The sequence below is a fragment of the Phaethon aethereus genome (assembly GCF_964289735.1).
Source record: "Phaethon aethereus genome assembly, chromosome: 1".
Taxonomy (NCBI): Eukaryota; Metazoa; Chordata; class Aves; order Phaethontiformes; family Phaethontidae; genus Phaethon; species Phaethon aethereus.
Genome location: NC_138575.1, coordinates 31704069 through 31721619, shown reverse-complemented (window position 1 = coordinate 31721619; position 17551 = coordinate 31704069). Strand labels below are relative to the sequence as shown.

Below are 17551 nucleotides of genomic sequence, written 5' to 3'. Positions count from 1 at the left end.
TAAGTAAAGATAATTTAATCTACCATGGGTTTACATTTTAGAAATTCATCTCTATCCATAGGTGCATCTAATTTAGAACTTGATTGGTGTCAGGGTTTTTGCTTTATCAACCTAACCCCATTAGGCCATTATACATATTGTTATTCTCCAAGAGAAAAAATTATTCTAACATCTGTTCTCAATCTGTTTTTCCATAATTTCCTTTTATGCCCCATGTAACTCATTAAGTTCATCTACAAAACATTACCGTGTCTGACTGTCTAAACAATATATGCCTTTCTCCTCTAAGGTTGCATGATAATTGAAAAAATGGTAGTCTACAACATAATCCACTTTAAAAATATACTGTTTTTACTGAATCTTTTGATCCACAAAAATATACCTGCTTTTGCAAGTCAGAATTGTGACACACGTAACATTTAACCTGTGACCTATATTCTATTCTAACAAAATGAGAAAAATGGGTTCATGTCTTACTGTTGTGCAGTCTCTTCCTCATGACTGCTTCAGTCTTAGGAAAGAAAAAGTGTTTAAGTTAAGAAGAACATACCTTCTGAATGGTTTGAAGAGAGTGAATTTAATATTTTAATTCAATTGTGCAAGTGATCTCAAGCGTACAGCAGACAGAGGGGTAGAAGGCATCCCAGTAACCTAAAATCTAATGTGTGTAGAATGGAAAAGAACCTGAAGTCCAGTGTGTCCTTCTAAACATACTTTAGATTTTCTTCTGCAGATGAAAATTTTCAATATTTTATTATTCTCAAGCTAGTTTTGAGCCCTGTGATCTCTTCTGCTCTCTTTTACCTGTATTCAGTGATTGCTGCTCTAATTTAATTTCAGAGGAAAATACCTATTTACACTTGACCTGTCGATAAAGTATTCATCAACACAATACAAAGGTCATTCTTCCTGCAGAAGCGAAAGAATCCACTGTCAAAACTGCCTCACTAGCTCTCAAAAGGTGCCACTATCCGATGACATACTATCCGATGTTAGCTAGGAGCTGATGACTTAATGTGAGGTCAAAGCCCAGTGAAGGTAATTTTCTAATATTTCTAAACATCAGTGAACTGAATAAAAAATTGAGGGTATTTAGGTTTACCCCAACATGTTGTCTTGTATGAAACCTGCATGGTGCCTACCTTGAGGATTTTACCTTATATTAATTTCTGCGTGAGCTGCTGTAAATCTGAAACCAATGCCACACTGCTAAAGTTTCCTCATGCTCTGAGTCTACATTGGCAATATATTTGTAAGTGAAAAGGAGATTAGTGGCTTTATGACTAAAATTTATCTTGGGAACTGAGAGCAAGACAGAAAAGGAAAAGCCTACTAAGGGAGGAAAGAGATACCTGCACAGAATAGACTGAAATTAAATCCTGCTGGAAAGACCCTCTAAAACTAGAGTTAGGAATCTCACAAGATAGTAGCAGGAAAATGAAAAATCACAAGAAATACAAGCATAGAACAAGTGAGACAAAGCAAAAGAGAGGCAATGGCATCACATACTCCAAACCAGACAGTAGTCCATTTTTGCAGTTTTTTCCTCAGAACAAATTATTTCAAGTTAATAATTGGGATAAACTTCTAGAAGCCAGACAAACTCATAAGGTCCTTGCTATTGTTAATTCGACTAGAGTCAGTGTATGAAATAGGTATGAAATGCACAAGGGTGGAAAAATCTAGCCTTGACAACTTCCCTGTGACAACCAGTGGGCTTTTATAATATTAGATGAGTATTCTCTGTTAAAGACACCTCTCGAAAAACTGCATATGGAATAGGGCAAAAAGGATTTGTATTTCCACAGCAGGATGCACAGCTTATGCAACTATTTCCTGCATGCTAGATTAAGTTAAAACAAGAACAGGAATCCACAAAAAATGTACCAAAACCAAACCAAAACTGGAGTGCAGAGAAAGTGTTTACTGTCTTCCTGATGAACAGATGCACACTTTTATCAGTCAAGAAACAGATGTTTCAGGTTATGTTTAGTCATCATTCAATATGAAAATGGCCCTATATAAAGAAAATTTAAATATTTATTTTTGCAGAAGTTTTGAAATACCCCTACTGTCATCCACAGACTAATTTAACAGTTAACATTTACTAAGCACAGTTACGGTTTCCTAATTCTTTATCCCAGCACTGGCTTTAAATCAAGACTGAAGTCCCAGGAAGGAACCGTTCCAAATTACATCAGCTGGCAACATGTCCTCAGGGAGCATCTGTCAGCTACAGGGAGCTGGCTCACCCTCTGGCTACTCCTCCAGTACATCCCTCCAAATTTAAAATCTCCACTACTTCTCCTTGCATGTGTGGAAATTAAAAGGAGTCTTTATTCTTCTTATTATAGTTAAGAGCAAACTCAATCTCCGCTGACGAAGATATTTCATTAAATCTAATAATTCTTACAAAAATAATAAAAATATAATCACAATCAACTCATACTTGCTGTCTTGCACAAATGACCCAGGATACATGTGCTGCTTTTCAGTTGCGAAGTGTAAATGATACACAGTGAATTGACTTACCGGGCCAAAAGCATTGCTGTCAAAGCTATGTCCATGGTGATCACCCTCCACCCAAATATGCCCGTGTGGAACTTTCACATACTTCTTTTTGTATCCAATGGTTCTAAAAAAAATTGCAAAAACGTGTAATAAGTTAAAAAAAATCTTCAATGTTTTGTTAGGAAAATTCTCATGTTTATTGTTTTGGAATATGACCTTGCATACCATCCAACACTTGGTTAAAAAAACCTACACTTAAGTCTTTCAGACATCAAGAGGCTTCCCCAGTGAAAATAGACAAAATTTTTGTATGAGTTAGTTGCACTATCAGGGCCTGTTTACCATGTTATTTTGCAGAAATCACATCACAAAGGGAACAATAGGCTTTCTAGTTAAATATAATTAAGGGATTCTTATTTCCGTCTCTGTATTAACAATTCTTTGAACCAGCAGATCATATTTCAGGTGAATGCCAGTGGACATAAATGCAAGTAAATGCAGTCACATAGAGACTGTATTGTATTGAGAATGCTTTTCTTCTGGGGTAGTGTGAAGTACTCATCAAAAATAGTCTGGCGTATCTGAACGGGCCTCAGATTCAGAGCTGGGATTCCTGTAATGCTTATGTCCTGGGGATAGGATTTCCTCAGCTGTAACAAGCTAAACAGGATAAACTTAAAGGAAACCCCTTAGAGAAGGCCAAGCGCAACAAAAAATTACATTGATGATCCAAGCCATTCTCCACAGAAATTCATACGGAAGTGGTGCCTCAGCATGCCCTGATATTACAAAAACTACAAGCTACAGATGAGTCCTAAAGCTGAGGTGCAGAGTATGCAAAGTTCCTGTACTTAGTCCCTGAGTAGCTGTCATTTTCACAAGTCCAGTCTGCCTTCTATGATACACTTCTGCTTGCTTTCAGATGGGATCTGTTATTCTGCAATCATTCACACCATTGTTGATTTTATGATGCACATCGAATTATCACCATGATGAAGCATTTACAGATGAGTCTACAGATAGCAATACCTCTTATTTTGTTTTGGATAACCAAGTCTGTCCATAAACAGAAACGGACTTTTGGTCTAGCTTGTTGCCTCTAGCTGCTCATCACTTTTCACCGTCAGGAAGATATGCCCCCAAAGTGCGAGGTAGAAGGAGGACACTCTAAAACTAAAGAAAATCAACTGAAGAGACAAAATTGCCTTCACCAGGAGATTCAGCTGAACTGTGCAACAGCATTGATCAAGGATGTTCACAAGTCAAAATGGGAAAACTGTTTTTGGTGAGGTTTGTTTGGCTTGGGGGTGAGTAGGGGTGTGCGTGAGGATGTTTTAAGGACAAGCTGATTAATAATAGCTGAGATAATTAGATAAATAAGGAATCCTCAAAAGTGCATTTTATTAAATTTATTTGACCTTATTTGTCAAAAATAATAATTATTTACTTTGCAAGTCACAAAATCCAACCACTGCTTTTTCAAACAGCTTCAGAGGCAGCTGAAAAGATGAGGCTGCAAGAACTGTATTCTAATGGAAGTTCTACCTTCCATTAGACGTTTTTAGTTTTCCTTTTTTTTGAAGAAATATAGCATACACTCTGGACAAGAAAATTATTTATGTTTTGAGATTCCATAATGCTTTGTCTCACTGATAATTTCTTTTATAAAGAACCGTATGAGACTATATTTTATTAGAAACATGTTTTAAGATATAGGCTCAGAGAAGTTGGACATTAATTCTGTGCTGTCTGATTAGACACTCTGAAAAATATTAAATTAATATCTTCCATCAGTGATAAAGGCAAATAATAGCTGAAAAATATTTAATTTTCTCTTCCATTCATCTTCCTGAATATAGAAGAGTAGATATTCATAAAGTTTTGTACCTTTACAGACTTCATGCACAAGACTCAATTTCACCCAGAAGGGTGAAAAGATTTTTCAAGTTTTTAAGTCTTTTAACTTTAAGAAAGTTAATTCTGCTGGCATGTTTACCTCATAAATGCCAGAAAAATGATATGGCAAATGCCTGTCTGTTTTCATCTTAGGCCGGACAGTCTCCTATCCCCAAATAGTCTCCTTCCTTTATTATGGTTAGAAAACCACTAACAAGAAGGGGAAAAGGAAAGAAAAAAAAAAAAACTTTTGCAATAACTACTTGGAAACAGAAAGAAATCATTTGGTCTGCATGGATAGGTTTTGCAGAGGTTTGCAGAGACACTGTGTAAATAGAAAGGCTTAACACAGGTGTATAATGTGTTTTTGAAGGACCAAAGCAAAAAGAAAAAGATTACAGAGTGTAGTAATTATCATTGGTTCTTTTCATTATTTCTACAACATAGGAAAATACATATTTTTTCTACTCTTGAAATAACCATCATAAACCTGAAAAATTTGCTACAATTATGAAAAAAAAGGCTCTTAAAGCGATTAAAGAAGAATTATGTACAAATTCTCATATTGAAAGAAGCAGATTATTGTACATAAGAAGTTCTGACAGAGGAAATAGAATTAAAATTGATGATGTTAATAAATGTATTAAGGGAATAAGGGAGACAAAAAGAAATGGAAAAGAAATGGAAGCAGCAGTTCTAATTATCTACTTCAGTAGATTGGACTGATACTGCATGGATAAATCCCTCTGAAAGCTCAACAGACAAACGTAAAACATTCTGCCATTTCATATATATATAAATCATCAGATTTTTCCCACGTGTAAGTCCAACAGAAAAAAAATCAAGCTATATTGTAAACAATAAGTACCTGCATACCTGTGAACAAAAGAGAGGCAAATTTTCTAAGCCAATTCCTTCAAAATGTAGTATTTGCATAGGGCAGTTATCTAGAGACTTTGCATCCACTTTAGCAATCCTCCTGCAAAAACTGTCCTGTGGAATGCAGGTAAAATTTGAAAAAGTTTTGCTTGAGTTTTTCACTGAATGAATTAGAAAGAAACTGTGTCAATAAGCTCATGTTGCAGTAAATTAGATCATCCATTACTTAATACTGTTTTTAATTTTCGAGATAATTTCATTGTTGTATTAGTCTACAACAGATCAATAAACCATGCATGCGAGCAAACCAGGCTACAGGCTTCAGAAAGCTGTATTCGGTTAATGACAGCAGGTTATTTTTAACTACTGTTGAAAAGACTAGGTTGACTTTTTTTAAGAGTAGAAATACCCAGACTTGTCGTTTCCTCTCCTATGAAGAGAGCACAAATTGTTTCATAATCAAAATCAGTCAGTTAATAACACTGCTCCTCTCTCATATCAATCTTGCAGAAATTAAAGTTTAATCTCTGGCCTAAATTGCAAGGAGGAGACCATGTGTGTGCTATATTGGCAATATGGCTCTGGCTCTAAATGTACAAACTACCATACATTCACTTCACCAGCTAACCATTTGAGCTAGACATGCTGAAATAAAACTATTACGCCCCTTTTTGTGCAATCCTACAAGGCCAAATTGCTAACACAAATTGTACAACACCATTTCTGTTGAAAGAAGTGTTGACTCAACCCTTTTTCTTAAGGATAGTTTTTCAGGCAACTGTAAAGAATTTTCAGAAATCAGAAAAAAAAAAACTTTTTAGAATCAGACCCATGTAAATAAATAACAACCATACATATAATGATCAATACTTCTGTGAAAAATCAATACAATATAAACTAAAAAATTACTTTGGAACACTTCTAACACTCTTCAACAATGACAACAACAAAATCTCAAATCTTCAAGCTAAATATCGATTAAAAGCACAATTAGGTCATCAGGAATTTTACATCAACTCCTTGTGAAAGTCCTCTGCTACAAAAGAAATGGAGTCAGTAATGTACTGTATATTTTGAAAGTAATGAAAAAAACTATTTTTCTTTCTTAGTTGAGTATTCTTAGTTTCATTTCTCTGAGTTTGCCTGTAATCTTGACCTCTTTGTTAGCTCTCACATATGAAGTATTTAATTAAATTTAGAAGATGCCTGAATTAATTCTTAGGAGAACAATCGGTGTAACTAATAATTAACTTAGTATTTGTTAATTTCATATCCTGTTCGTTAGCATGAGTTATAATTACTGAACAATCTTTTAAACTACAGAAAACCTCTACTAATAAAGAGTAGTCTTTCACTTTCTGAGACCTACAATCTTTGAAGTAAAAATAAATCAAGACTGTTTAACACCTCATACCCTTCCCATTTTAAAGGTTCACTTTAGGAATAGCACAAGCAAAGAAGACATTCAAATACCCAGTTTTTGATACATAGTATTCAAGCATCTGCTAAAAACCGTACTGGTGTCTGCAAAAATATTTCAGGTTTTACTGCAGTCTTCGACAGGTTTGTAATAACCACCTATGCTACTGTCGCTCAAACTGTAGTTAAACTCTCACTGGCTTAAGAACAGAGTCTCCAAGAGTTGCAGTAATTTTCTTCATCAGAATGTAATGGAATTACATTTATCTTTTTAGTAATTTTTACAAAAATTGGTCTGAAATTCTGACTTTTTTTCTTACATCTGAGGTACGTTTTGAACTTTTGCAAAGGTTTTTTCATCCACGATCTAATAGTTAACAGATGTACTTATATCTATCCTTGGCTGAGAAATAATTTCAATCCTGACAGTCAAAAATGAGCTCTATATGGTATTCTAACCACCTGTCCACAAGCAAGGAAAATCTGCTTTTTTAGGATGTAGTACCAGTGCCAAAGCAAGCAACTTGGCTCAGCTAAGTTGGATGAGGAATGATTGCCTTCAGTTTGATTTGACCTTGAGAAATCAGAAGGTCTCAGCAATCTGCATACCTTTGGGTGCCATCAGAGAACAGACACCATGAACAATTGCCTCTGTTTGCATAGGAGATAATAAACAAACAGAAACTCTTCTGTAAAATAGGTAATCTATATGATACTTAAGAGCAACTTTTTCCAAACAACATAAATTGCTGTACGTGGAAGTTTTCCATATACATCGTTCTTCATCAAACTCACAGAATGAAAAAACAATAAGACATTCAAGTTCAGGTGACACCCAAATCCCAAGACATGAACTTTTTTGTAATATATCATGTAAATTGTATTAGTATCACCACGGGGAATCTTCCACATGACACTAAACACCTTCCAGCCCCTAAGAAATCTCCTTTTTCTCTTCCAACACACATACAGCCATCTGTGTCTTTTTACTTTAACCCTTCCCTTACATATACTATATTCCTTTGACCACATCTGCTTCTAGAAGACAGGGTTATGTATGGGAAGTAACTAAATATTTTTTCTGAAGGCCAGGTTCCGAGAATATTCACAAGAGTATATCAATAAGTTAGGGAATATCCTCTGGTTGTGTGTAGCTATTAACTTCTGCCTCAGAGCTGAAATGTGTTTTCCTTAAAAGCTGCAGATCAGTCAATTATTGAGAGGCCTGACTTTAAAATGTGCATCTAAGCTGAGAACTGGGAAGGTGCTGGTGAAGACCCCACACTTTAGATACTGCTTCTGGGGCATCGCTAGACCTGATACATTAAGAAGGGAACACCCAAAAGAATACATACCAGAATGGCAGAAATCACAGAATCTGAAACAAGAGACTCTGATTCAGTGAGGTTGGGAGCAGCCATTAAGGAGGCAGAGATTTCCTTTGCCTATACGTGGGCAAATTTTTAAGTGTCTAAATCTTCACCTTTTGCAATTAAAGATTTTGCAGTTTCAGGAAAAATGAAGGCTAGTTTACTCATTTCCTCATTCAGAATATGATAAAAACACAATCTTTTGGAATAAATACCCAAGCAGTTAAAGCAAGCAAGATGCCAAACTGCAAATGGGATCTCTTTTTTTCCCGGCTAAAGCATTCCTACCAAAGTGTTGCACCAGTGCAGGTTCCTATGACTCAGCAGTGCTAAGAATAAGTAGAAATCTGATATGGAAAGTATGGGAGATGTTTGTAGCTGTTTTATTAATTAGATAATTTCTCACAAAGCATGTCATTCTAAACAAAATAATTATTTAGCGATTAGTTGGTTCACTAGCTTCTTCAAAATAGCAGTTAATCACTTCTAAAACATACAGTATTCAGGAAAATTACTGGATTTCAACTTAAATTAAAAAGCACTCTAATCAGATACTGGTATTTACACTTTTTGCCAATTACCTGCTCTGTCAGAGTTAGTTAAATTTTCAAATGCATGCATCATGTATTTCATCAGATAGCTTTTAAACTATATTTCTACCAGATGGCTATACCACACTGAGTGAGGTATACAAACATGATGATGTCACTCTTTTGCAGGACAGTCTAATGCAGCCAATTACAGCATAACATTCTGAAACCAGAAGAAATGTAGTCATGCAAATTTTTGTATTACTAATGTATCTGTCCTTTATATTGGATTATAGAACCCAGATGTCATTTTCACTAGGGCTTTCTTTAAACTATATTGGCAGAGCAATGAGAACTGGGAATATTAATTCCAAGGCCAGAAGATACCAATGTGATGACCCAGTTTAAAATCTGGATAAGTACAACACTCAGACTTTCAGGCAGTAATTCATGCAGTTATTATTGAATAATTGACTACTAATTGATATCTTAAGCATGCACTGTTATATGAATTTAAAATTTCCATTATTGCATATCAAGAAGTGCTTTATAAATGATACTTGCATTAAAAAGTATTTAATTTTTTATTATGTATTATAATTAGTACACGTTGATAGTCTCACAGACATATCACTAGGTGAAAAGAACTTCATCTGAGTAAACATATAAGCCTAAGTTAATTGTTCTGAAGTGCTGCCATCCAAAAAGAACTCTGCTTTTATAAAAATGGGAAGGAAGATAAATTTCATACACACATGTCAGTGACAGGGAGAAACTCTTTTTAGTGCTAGATTATAAACAGATACAGAAGCTACTCTTCAAAGTTTAGCATTATAAATTTACCTTGGCAAAGACTTATCTCCCCCCAACGAAAGGGAAAGTTAGGGATATATGAAAATATATTCTGTACATCTACTTTTATATTAATAAATTTTGTTTTACATATGACCTGATGAACCACGTATTCTCTGCAGGCTTTATTCTGACCTATTTATTTTTTGGTCTACCTATTTTATATATATAGTTAAATAGATATATGGAAATACACGTGACCCACGTCACATATATATCAAAAATAAAATCAGGTTTCTTTAGCCATATCACTTTAACTTCTGACCCCCTATATATTCTTCCTCAATGCACTCCTCTGCTACCTTTAAAATCTGTCCGATTATTATCACAGAATCACAGAATCACAGAATGTTAGGGATTGGAAAGGACCTCTGAACACTAGTTTGGTCATCTCGTTTTTTCTTAAGGCACACAAAACTACCACACAATTAAACTGAAACAAATAGATTAAACATGTTTATCTGAATACCAGCTAGCTATAGAAACAAAAACTGAATTAGAAAAAATTTTGAACGCTTAATACAATAGAGTCGATAGTTTGTATAACAATATTTTTAAGTCAACAATATTTACAGTTAATCAAGTCCAGACAACCTCATACTATTTATATTTGTCTCATTTCTCAGTACATGGCAGCATTGTTTTTACCGTATTTGGATGAAAGTATTGCAAATAATACAGATGAATATACAAGATTGCATACCAGGCCTTCCATTTTATTAAAGAGATTCGTCAGATTTTGCACTCAAGTCTTTCTGTAACTGAGGTTCTTTTTTAAAATAACGAGTCTTTTGCTATACCTAAATATGTAAATGAAAATATGCCAACAATGTTAAAGGCCTTTCTACAAAATTTCTCCTGCTTATTCTAGCAGTCTAATGAAATAAATGTACTCCTGTGCATACTTATCTAAAATAAAATTATTGAAAGGACAACGAACAAGCCAGCTCATCCACTGGAGATATTAGCCTCATTTCAAGCCTGAAGTTTGCTGGATTAACACCCTATTTTGTACCAGACAGGACACTGTAACAGAGAAGAGACTAGAAATAATTATAAGAGAGAAAAGACGACAGATAATTGCTTATGAGAATCACAGAATTTATGGGATCATTGCTATGAGCAAAGGTATCCTTGACAGATCAGTTTCCCAGCAAAGGATGGTAATCATACCTCTGAATCCAGGTATATTTGACCAAAACATACCAAAGACAGACTGCAAAAAGAGGGAGGAATCATTGCCTCTAACTGTCTTAATATCACATAATTTCTCACATAATTGCTCAAATTTCTGTTCAAGGCTAATTTCAATGCAATTCATTTTTCTATTCTGTTTCTTTCTTCTTTTCTTTCCTGAATTTTCAAAATATCCTCAAAACACTCTCAAGCTTTTGAATGAGTAAGCAGCTATGGAGCTGCTGTTGTTCTATATGATCAATGTACATGACACAATATACCCTTTATCCCAATGCCCTTGTCCTTCATATATCTCTTTCTGGGGAAATTTTTCAGTATTTTTTCTGTCATTCACTAAGAATTTTTCCCAAATCTATAATTTCATTTAATCTTGGGCGATAACTATATGAGTTGATAACATTTACAGATTGTATTTTATTATCTTCGCATATTCTACTCTATGATGAAAAGACATATTGTACCTCTAGGGCCTAGGTTTTACCTCTCTTGATACTTTTACTCATACATATATATTCACATCATGAAGGACAGTTACACAGGTGCTGGCAAGCACTCCTTGAGTTAAGTTAAAAAAGCTACAGCTACCAGAATTTATTTCTAGGTCTTATGAACAGTAGAGCTATAGCAGCAGTATCAACCAGCAATGCCAGGGGTTCTGGATTTTAAAAAAATAATTTCCCCTTGGGTAAAACTTCTTTGTATTCATTTGCAGTCACTTTTTATGACTCCCACTTACACCTTCACATTGCCGGTCTGTGTTTTTTTTCAACTCATCCTACCTTCCTTCAGAAACTATGTAAAAGACCACTGCAGATCACCATGCACGTAACAGCAGCACAGGAATTTCCCTCTGTAGCTGAGAGTTTTGCTTACATGGTCAAGAGGCATGTGGCTACCTCAAGCATTTGATCTTGCTTGTCCCTGAAAAGCAGAACTCATTTTGCTCCCACTGCTAAGAATGGTCAATTAACAGTAGCTTCCCTCCCACAGACTACTTTATTCCTTTTTCCTGTAACATCTGTGTGTGGTTTTGTCCTTGCGTATTCTACACTATTCCCTTCATATCGTGTGCCACTTCCTTTTCTCTTCATGTGTTTCATCTGTTCTAGCACTAACAGCATTCTCATTTTACAATCTTTTCTACAGCAGCTCTCCTTAGCTTTTTAAAGAAATTATAATTTTTATGATTTTTAATGAAAATATGGATGATTTCTATGTATTTGAAATAACATAGAGATAATTTCAGAATCTGGTCTTTTTTTTTTTTTTAATTGATTAAACCTATAGCAAAATACTGCTGAGGTGATACTATAGAATACTTGTTCAAGGATCATATTCCTTTCAAGGTCCATATATAACTTGCATTACTGCCTCTAACTGTATTGAGAAGTATTATTATTTAAAATTAGTATCAGAAAATTCTATATTTCATATATATTTGATGTGTCTTTTGGAATTTGTTCAACATTGTATGCTATCTAAAAATAACTGCATATACTATATGTATGTGAATATTAATATTCCTAGACACTTTCACACAAATCTGTCACTCCTATTTGACATACAGAAACTACTTCATTTTGCTCAGCTTATTCTCTTAATCAGAAGAACCATAATTATTTTCAGGATAAATTAAAAACAAAACAGTAAATTTGCATTGAAAAAAAGAACATTTCATCTGTTGCATTCACTTAATTTAAATGGCTAAACAGCTTACTGATTCAGCAAAAAGAAAACATACAATATCTCATTTTTCTCTACTATAGCCATTCACTTGTGAATCTGTCTGATTCCAGCTGCCAACAATATGCTTTTTCAAGTTAAGATTATGAAAATGATTCAGTTTTCTTCTTTTGATATAGGTCCTATTAGCCAAATGAGTATATCATTTCATCACCTTCTCACATTTCTCTACTAAATTATATTGATAATTAACATGACAAGTTTTTGCTAATATCATTAACAGCTGTTAAAAATATATTATATCTTATATTAGATGTGAACCATTTGTTAGATTCATTATCATTAGCTTCATAATTTAACCAAGGTAAAAACTTACTAGTTATTGTAGATCATCTAAGTAAAATTACCCAATAACTGCTGTCAAATTGGAAATTTTATACCTGTAAGAACAGGAGAATAAAGAGACAACAAAAAGATACTGCTATCAAAAATATTAATTCTTGCACACCACACCCTCTTTTTATTAATATTGAATCAACTGGGAAAATCGCTGGGTAAAAGTTTAGCTTCAGACATGTTTGAAGAAACTGAAGGCAGTTGCTTTGCAGTGAACAGTTAAGATTTACCGTACTGTAAACAAGGCCAAGATTTCACCTGATAGATGCTTACTGGTTTTGGCTAAAGTCATACTGCAGAAATACTTTCTTTTTTCCCTCTTTCACTAGCAGATGTAGCAATTTTCCTCTCAGTAATGCGTATGCCAACCTATGAAAAGAGGTGGTCCAACTTTTTTCAAGATTAAAAGTTGTGTAATTTAAAAGTTGACTCAGCAGTTAATCTCCAGACTGCAGAATCTGCAACCATTAAATAAAGGTCTCTATAAAGCTCTTCTTGCTTGAACTCACTTTTTCTCCCCACCCAACTCCTCTCCCTGTGCCGTTCTTCTGCCATTTCTTCTGCCACAGAAACTGTCAAGGGAGAGGTTGTAGCCTGACCTTTGGTTACTTATCCTGTGTATTTTCTACTGCCTTGGACAACCCCATTGGGCTATTCCTCTTCTGAAGAAATGCTGAATGAAGAACAGCGCTCTTTTTTTTCCAGAAGTGGTGATAGAGGCAGTCACAGCAGCAGTGACTCTGCATCACTGCTAGAGGTTAAAGCACCTGTACTGTGATTCCTGGATCCTCCTCAGTTTAAGTTTGGGTGAATCCCAAACATTATACTAGGCAGATAAGAGAAATGTCAAGCCCAGTCGTTGAGGCCAGATCATTGTGCAGTCAAGGAAAACTATGCAACCAAAGAGAAAAAGACTTGCTTGCATAGAGGCATTAATCAAGACTTTTTATAGACTCATAGATTCATAGAATCTTTGGGTTGCAAGGGATCTTTTAAGATCTAGTCCAAAACCCCCTGCAATGAGCTGGGACCTCTTCAGCTAGATCAGGTTACTCAGAGCCCCGTCCAACCTACCTTGAATGTTTCACCAATCTCCATCTGGACATTGAATCATTGACCGCTACCCTCTGGATGTGACCATCCAACCAATTCCTCATCTTCTGAATAGTCCACCCATTGAATCCATCTCTCTCCAATTTAGAGAGAAGGATGTTGTGGGGGACCCTGTCAAAGGCCTTACAGAAGTCCAGGTAGATGTATCAAAGGCCTTACAGAAATCCAGATAGACGACCTTGGTAGCTCTTCCCATCTTCTACATCTTTTGATATATAATACATTATTGCATTAAAACACAGACAAGCCTTTCTGGGTGCTCACAGATCAGGCCTTTTCTCCTCACAGAAAGGGTACACTAACAACTGGTCTAGAAACAGTCTTTCTTTGTCGCTTGCTCTCTTTCTGAGTCTCTTCCAATTAAATTTCAACCAGCTCTTTCAGTCCTCAACTCACCTTCTGGAAATGAGCACAGGGACCTGAAGTCACCATGAGCATGCTTACAGCTTGGTGATTGTGGCTTTCTCTAGCAATAAGAGAGTGGCGTCAAACCCCACTCAGACTTTACAAGATGTTAGCTGTGCTCTTGATTGCATCTAATTTGATGTCTAGGCACTGTCTGCTAAACTACCTGGCACTTCTGTCCAAGTGTAGCTGCTTATAATAAAGTATCAACGAATTGCTGGAATACCAGACCTCTGTCTTGGACAGAAGTGGGAATGATTGCAACAAGTCTGCATTTAGGTGAGATTCAGGTGGTGTGGACTTTACTGAGCCCATGGAGCTTGAAACAGGGCACTGTGCTATACAAATGAAGGTACTATTGAAGCATCAGATATGTGTATTAACCTTCAGCACTATCTAACCAGTTCTGAAAAGACTGACAACATATTTGCTTGCTGATGTAAAAGGACCTTTCAAAATATTTTAAGCTATCTGCTCTGCAAGGCCTTTAGAAAAACTTACTTGAGACTGAGAAAAAGTAAGATCCATGACTCTCTAGAGCTTATTTAATAAATAGTGAAAAGACGTTCTGCAGAGTTTCTTATGTAAGAATGGCATTTGCAACTGCTAAAAGAAGTTTTAACACATCACAAAGAACAATACCCCATTTGTTGTTTTTTTTTAACCTTGTGAGAAGATCAGCATTGTGAATAGCGCTCTCAGTTACAGTCAGATTCTTGTAGACCTGTGACTGCTACAATCTGGCAGTATCTCTGCCTAGCTCCAACTGTAAGAAATAATTCCCCACCCATACACCTCTCACACAGTACCTGGATGTAACGCCATTCACCATGACTCTCTGAGCTTGGCCATCCAGCCAGTTCCTCACCCAGTGAAGAGTAAACCTGTCTAAGCCACGAGCCACCAGTTTCTCCAGGAGAATATTGTGGGAGACGCTGTCAAAGACTTTACTAAAGTCCAGGTAAACAACATCCACAGCCTTTCCCTCATCCACTAGGCGGGTCACCTGGTCATAGAAGGAGATCAGGTTGGTCAAGCAGGACCTGCCTTTCATGAACCCATGCTGGCTGGGCCTGATCCCTTGGCTGTCCTTCACATGTCCTGTGAGCACTCTCAAGACAAACCGCTCCATGACCTTCCCTGGTACGAAGGTCAGGCTGACAGGCCTGTAGTTCCCGGGATCCTCCTTCTGGCCTTTCTTGTAGATGGGTGTCACACTGGCAAGCCTCCAGTCGTCTGGGACCTCCCCTGTTAACCAGGACTGCTGATAAATGATGGAGAGTGGTTTGGCAAGCTCCTCTGCCAGCTCTCTCAGTACTCTTGTGTGGATCCCATCAGACTCCACAGACTTGTGGGTGTCCAGGTGGCTTAGCAGGTCCTTAACTGTTTCCTGCTGGATTATGAGGAGTTTATTGTGCTCTCCATCCCTGTCTTCCAGCTCAAGGAGCTCAATACCCTGCAGATACCTGGTCTGGCTATTAAAGACTGAGGTAAAGAAGGCATTAAGTACCTCAGTCTTGTCCTCGTCCTTGGAGACAATGTTTCCCACCATATCCAGTAAGGGATGGAGATTCTCCTTGCCTCTCTTTTTGTTGTTAATATATTTGTAGAAGAACTTTTTTAATCCTTTATGACTGTGGCCACACTGATCTCTAGCTGGGCTTTTGCCTTTCTAATTTTATCTCTGCTTGACCTAACGAGATCCTTGTACACTTCTTGATTTGCATTCCCCTTCTTCCAAAGGTGATAAACTCTCCTCTTTTCCCTGAGTCCTGGCAATATCTCCCTGTTCAGTCAGGCTGGTTGTCTTCCCTGCCAGCTCATGTTACGGCACATGGGGACCGCCTGCTCCTACGCCTTTAAGATTTCCTTCTTGAAGACTGTCCAGCCTTCCTGGACCCTTGTGCCCTTCAGGATGGTCTCCCAAGGGACTCTCTCAACCGGTGACCTGAATAGGTCAAAGTCTGCCCTCCGGAAGTCCATGGTAGCAGTTTTGCTGACCCCTCTCCTTACTTCGCTCAGAATTGAGAACTCTTTCATGTCATGGTCGCTAAGCCCAAGATGGCCTCCAACCACCACATCTCCCACCAGTCCTTCTCTGTTTGTAAAGAGCAGGTCAAGCAAGGCACCTCCCCTGGTAGGCTCACTTACCACCTGTGTCAGGAAGTTATCCTCCACAGACTCCAGGAACCTCCTAGACTGTTTCCTCTCTGCTGTGTTGTATTTCCAGCAGATGTCCAGTCGATCGAAGTCGCCTACAAGAACAAGGGCTAGCAATTGCGAGACTTCTGCCAGCTGCTTATAGAATGAGGACCAAGGCAACAACGGGAACCTTGTGGTTGGTGTCTACTACAGGCCACCTGATCAAGGGGACTCTATTGATGAAGCCTTCTCACTCCAGCTAGAGGAGGCATCGTGCTTGCAGGCTCTCATCTTGCTGGGGGACTTAAACCACCCCGACATCTGCTGGAAAAGTAGCATGGTGAGCTGTAGGCAACCCAGGAGACTCCTGGAGTGCATGGCGGATAACTTCCTGTGCCAGGTAACAGACAGCCCTACCAGAGGGGATCCCATACTGAACCTGTTGGTCACCAGCGCATGTGAGCTAATTGGTGATGTCAAGACTGGAGGCAGACTAGGCTGTAGTGATCATGCACTGGTGGAGTTTGCAGTCCTGAGGGATATGGGACAGGAAAAGAGTAAAGTCAGGACCCTGAATTTTAGGAAAGCAAACTTCCAGCTCTTCAGGGAGTTAGTCAATAGGACCCCCTGGGGTACTGCTCTCAATCCCCAGGTGTAAGAAATCTGGAAGGAAAGGCAAGAGGCCAGCATGGCTGAGTGGAGACCTGCTGGTCACACTAAAGGGCAAGAAGGAAATGCACAGGCAGTGGCAGCAGGGACAGGTATCCTGGGATTAGTACAGGGACACTGCCCAGTTGCATAGGGCTGAGGTCAGAAGGGTCAAGGTGTGGCTAGAGCTGAACTTGGCAAGGTATGCAAAGAATAGTGAGAAGGACTTCTACAGGTATGTCAGCCAGAAAAGGAAGGTCAAAGAAAGCATACTGCCCTCCCCAATGAGCAAGACTGGCAAACTGGTAACAACAGATGAGGAGAAGGCTGAGGTACTCAACAACTTTGCTCAGTCTTCACTAGCAGTCTCTCTTCCCACACCTCTCAAATGGATGGACTGCAAGAAGGGGACTAGAGGAGCAAAATCCCTCCCACTGTAAGAGAAGATCAGGTTTGAGACCACCTGAGGAATGTAAAGAGGCACAGGTCTATGGGACCTGATGAGATGCA

At 37.5% G+C, this 17551-nt stretch overlaps 1 protein-coding gene across 1 annotated transcript in view; it reads right to left on the bottom strand.

Moving 5' to 3' along the window:
- IMMP2L (inner mitochondrial membrane peptidase subunit 2) overlaps positions 1 to 17551 on the bottom strand; it is a 482301-nt gene that overhangs the window by 96415 nt on the left and 368335 nt on the right. The window contains exon 4 of the mRNA XM_082013846.1: positions 2533 to 2635. Coding sequence (XP_081869972.1) covers positions 2533 to 2635 — 103 coding nt within the window. The remainder of the gene's footprint in view (positions 1 to 2532; positions 2636 to 17551) is intronic.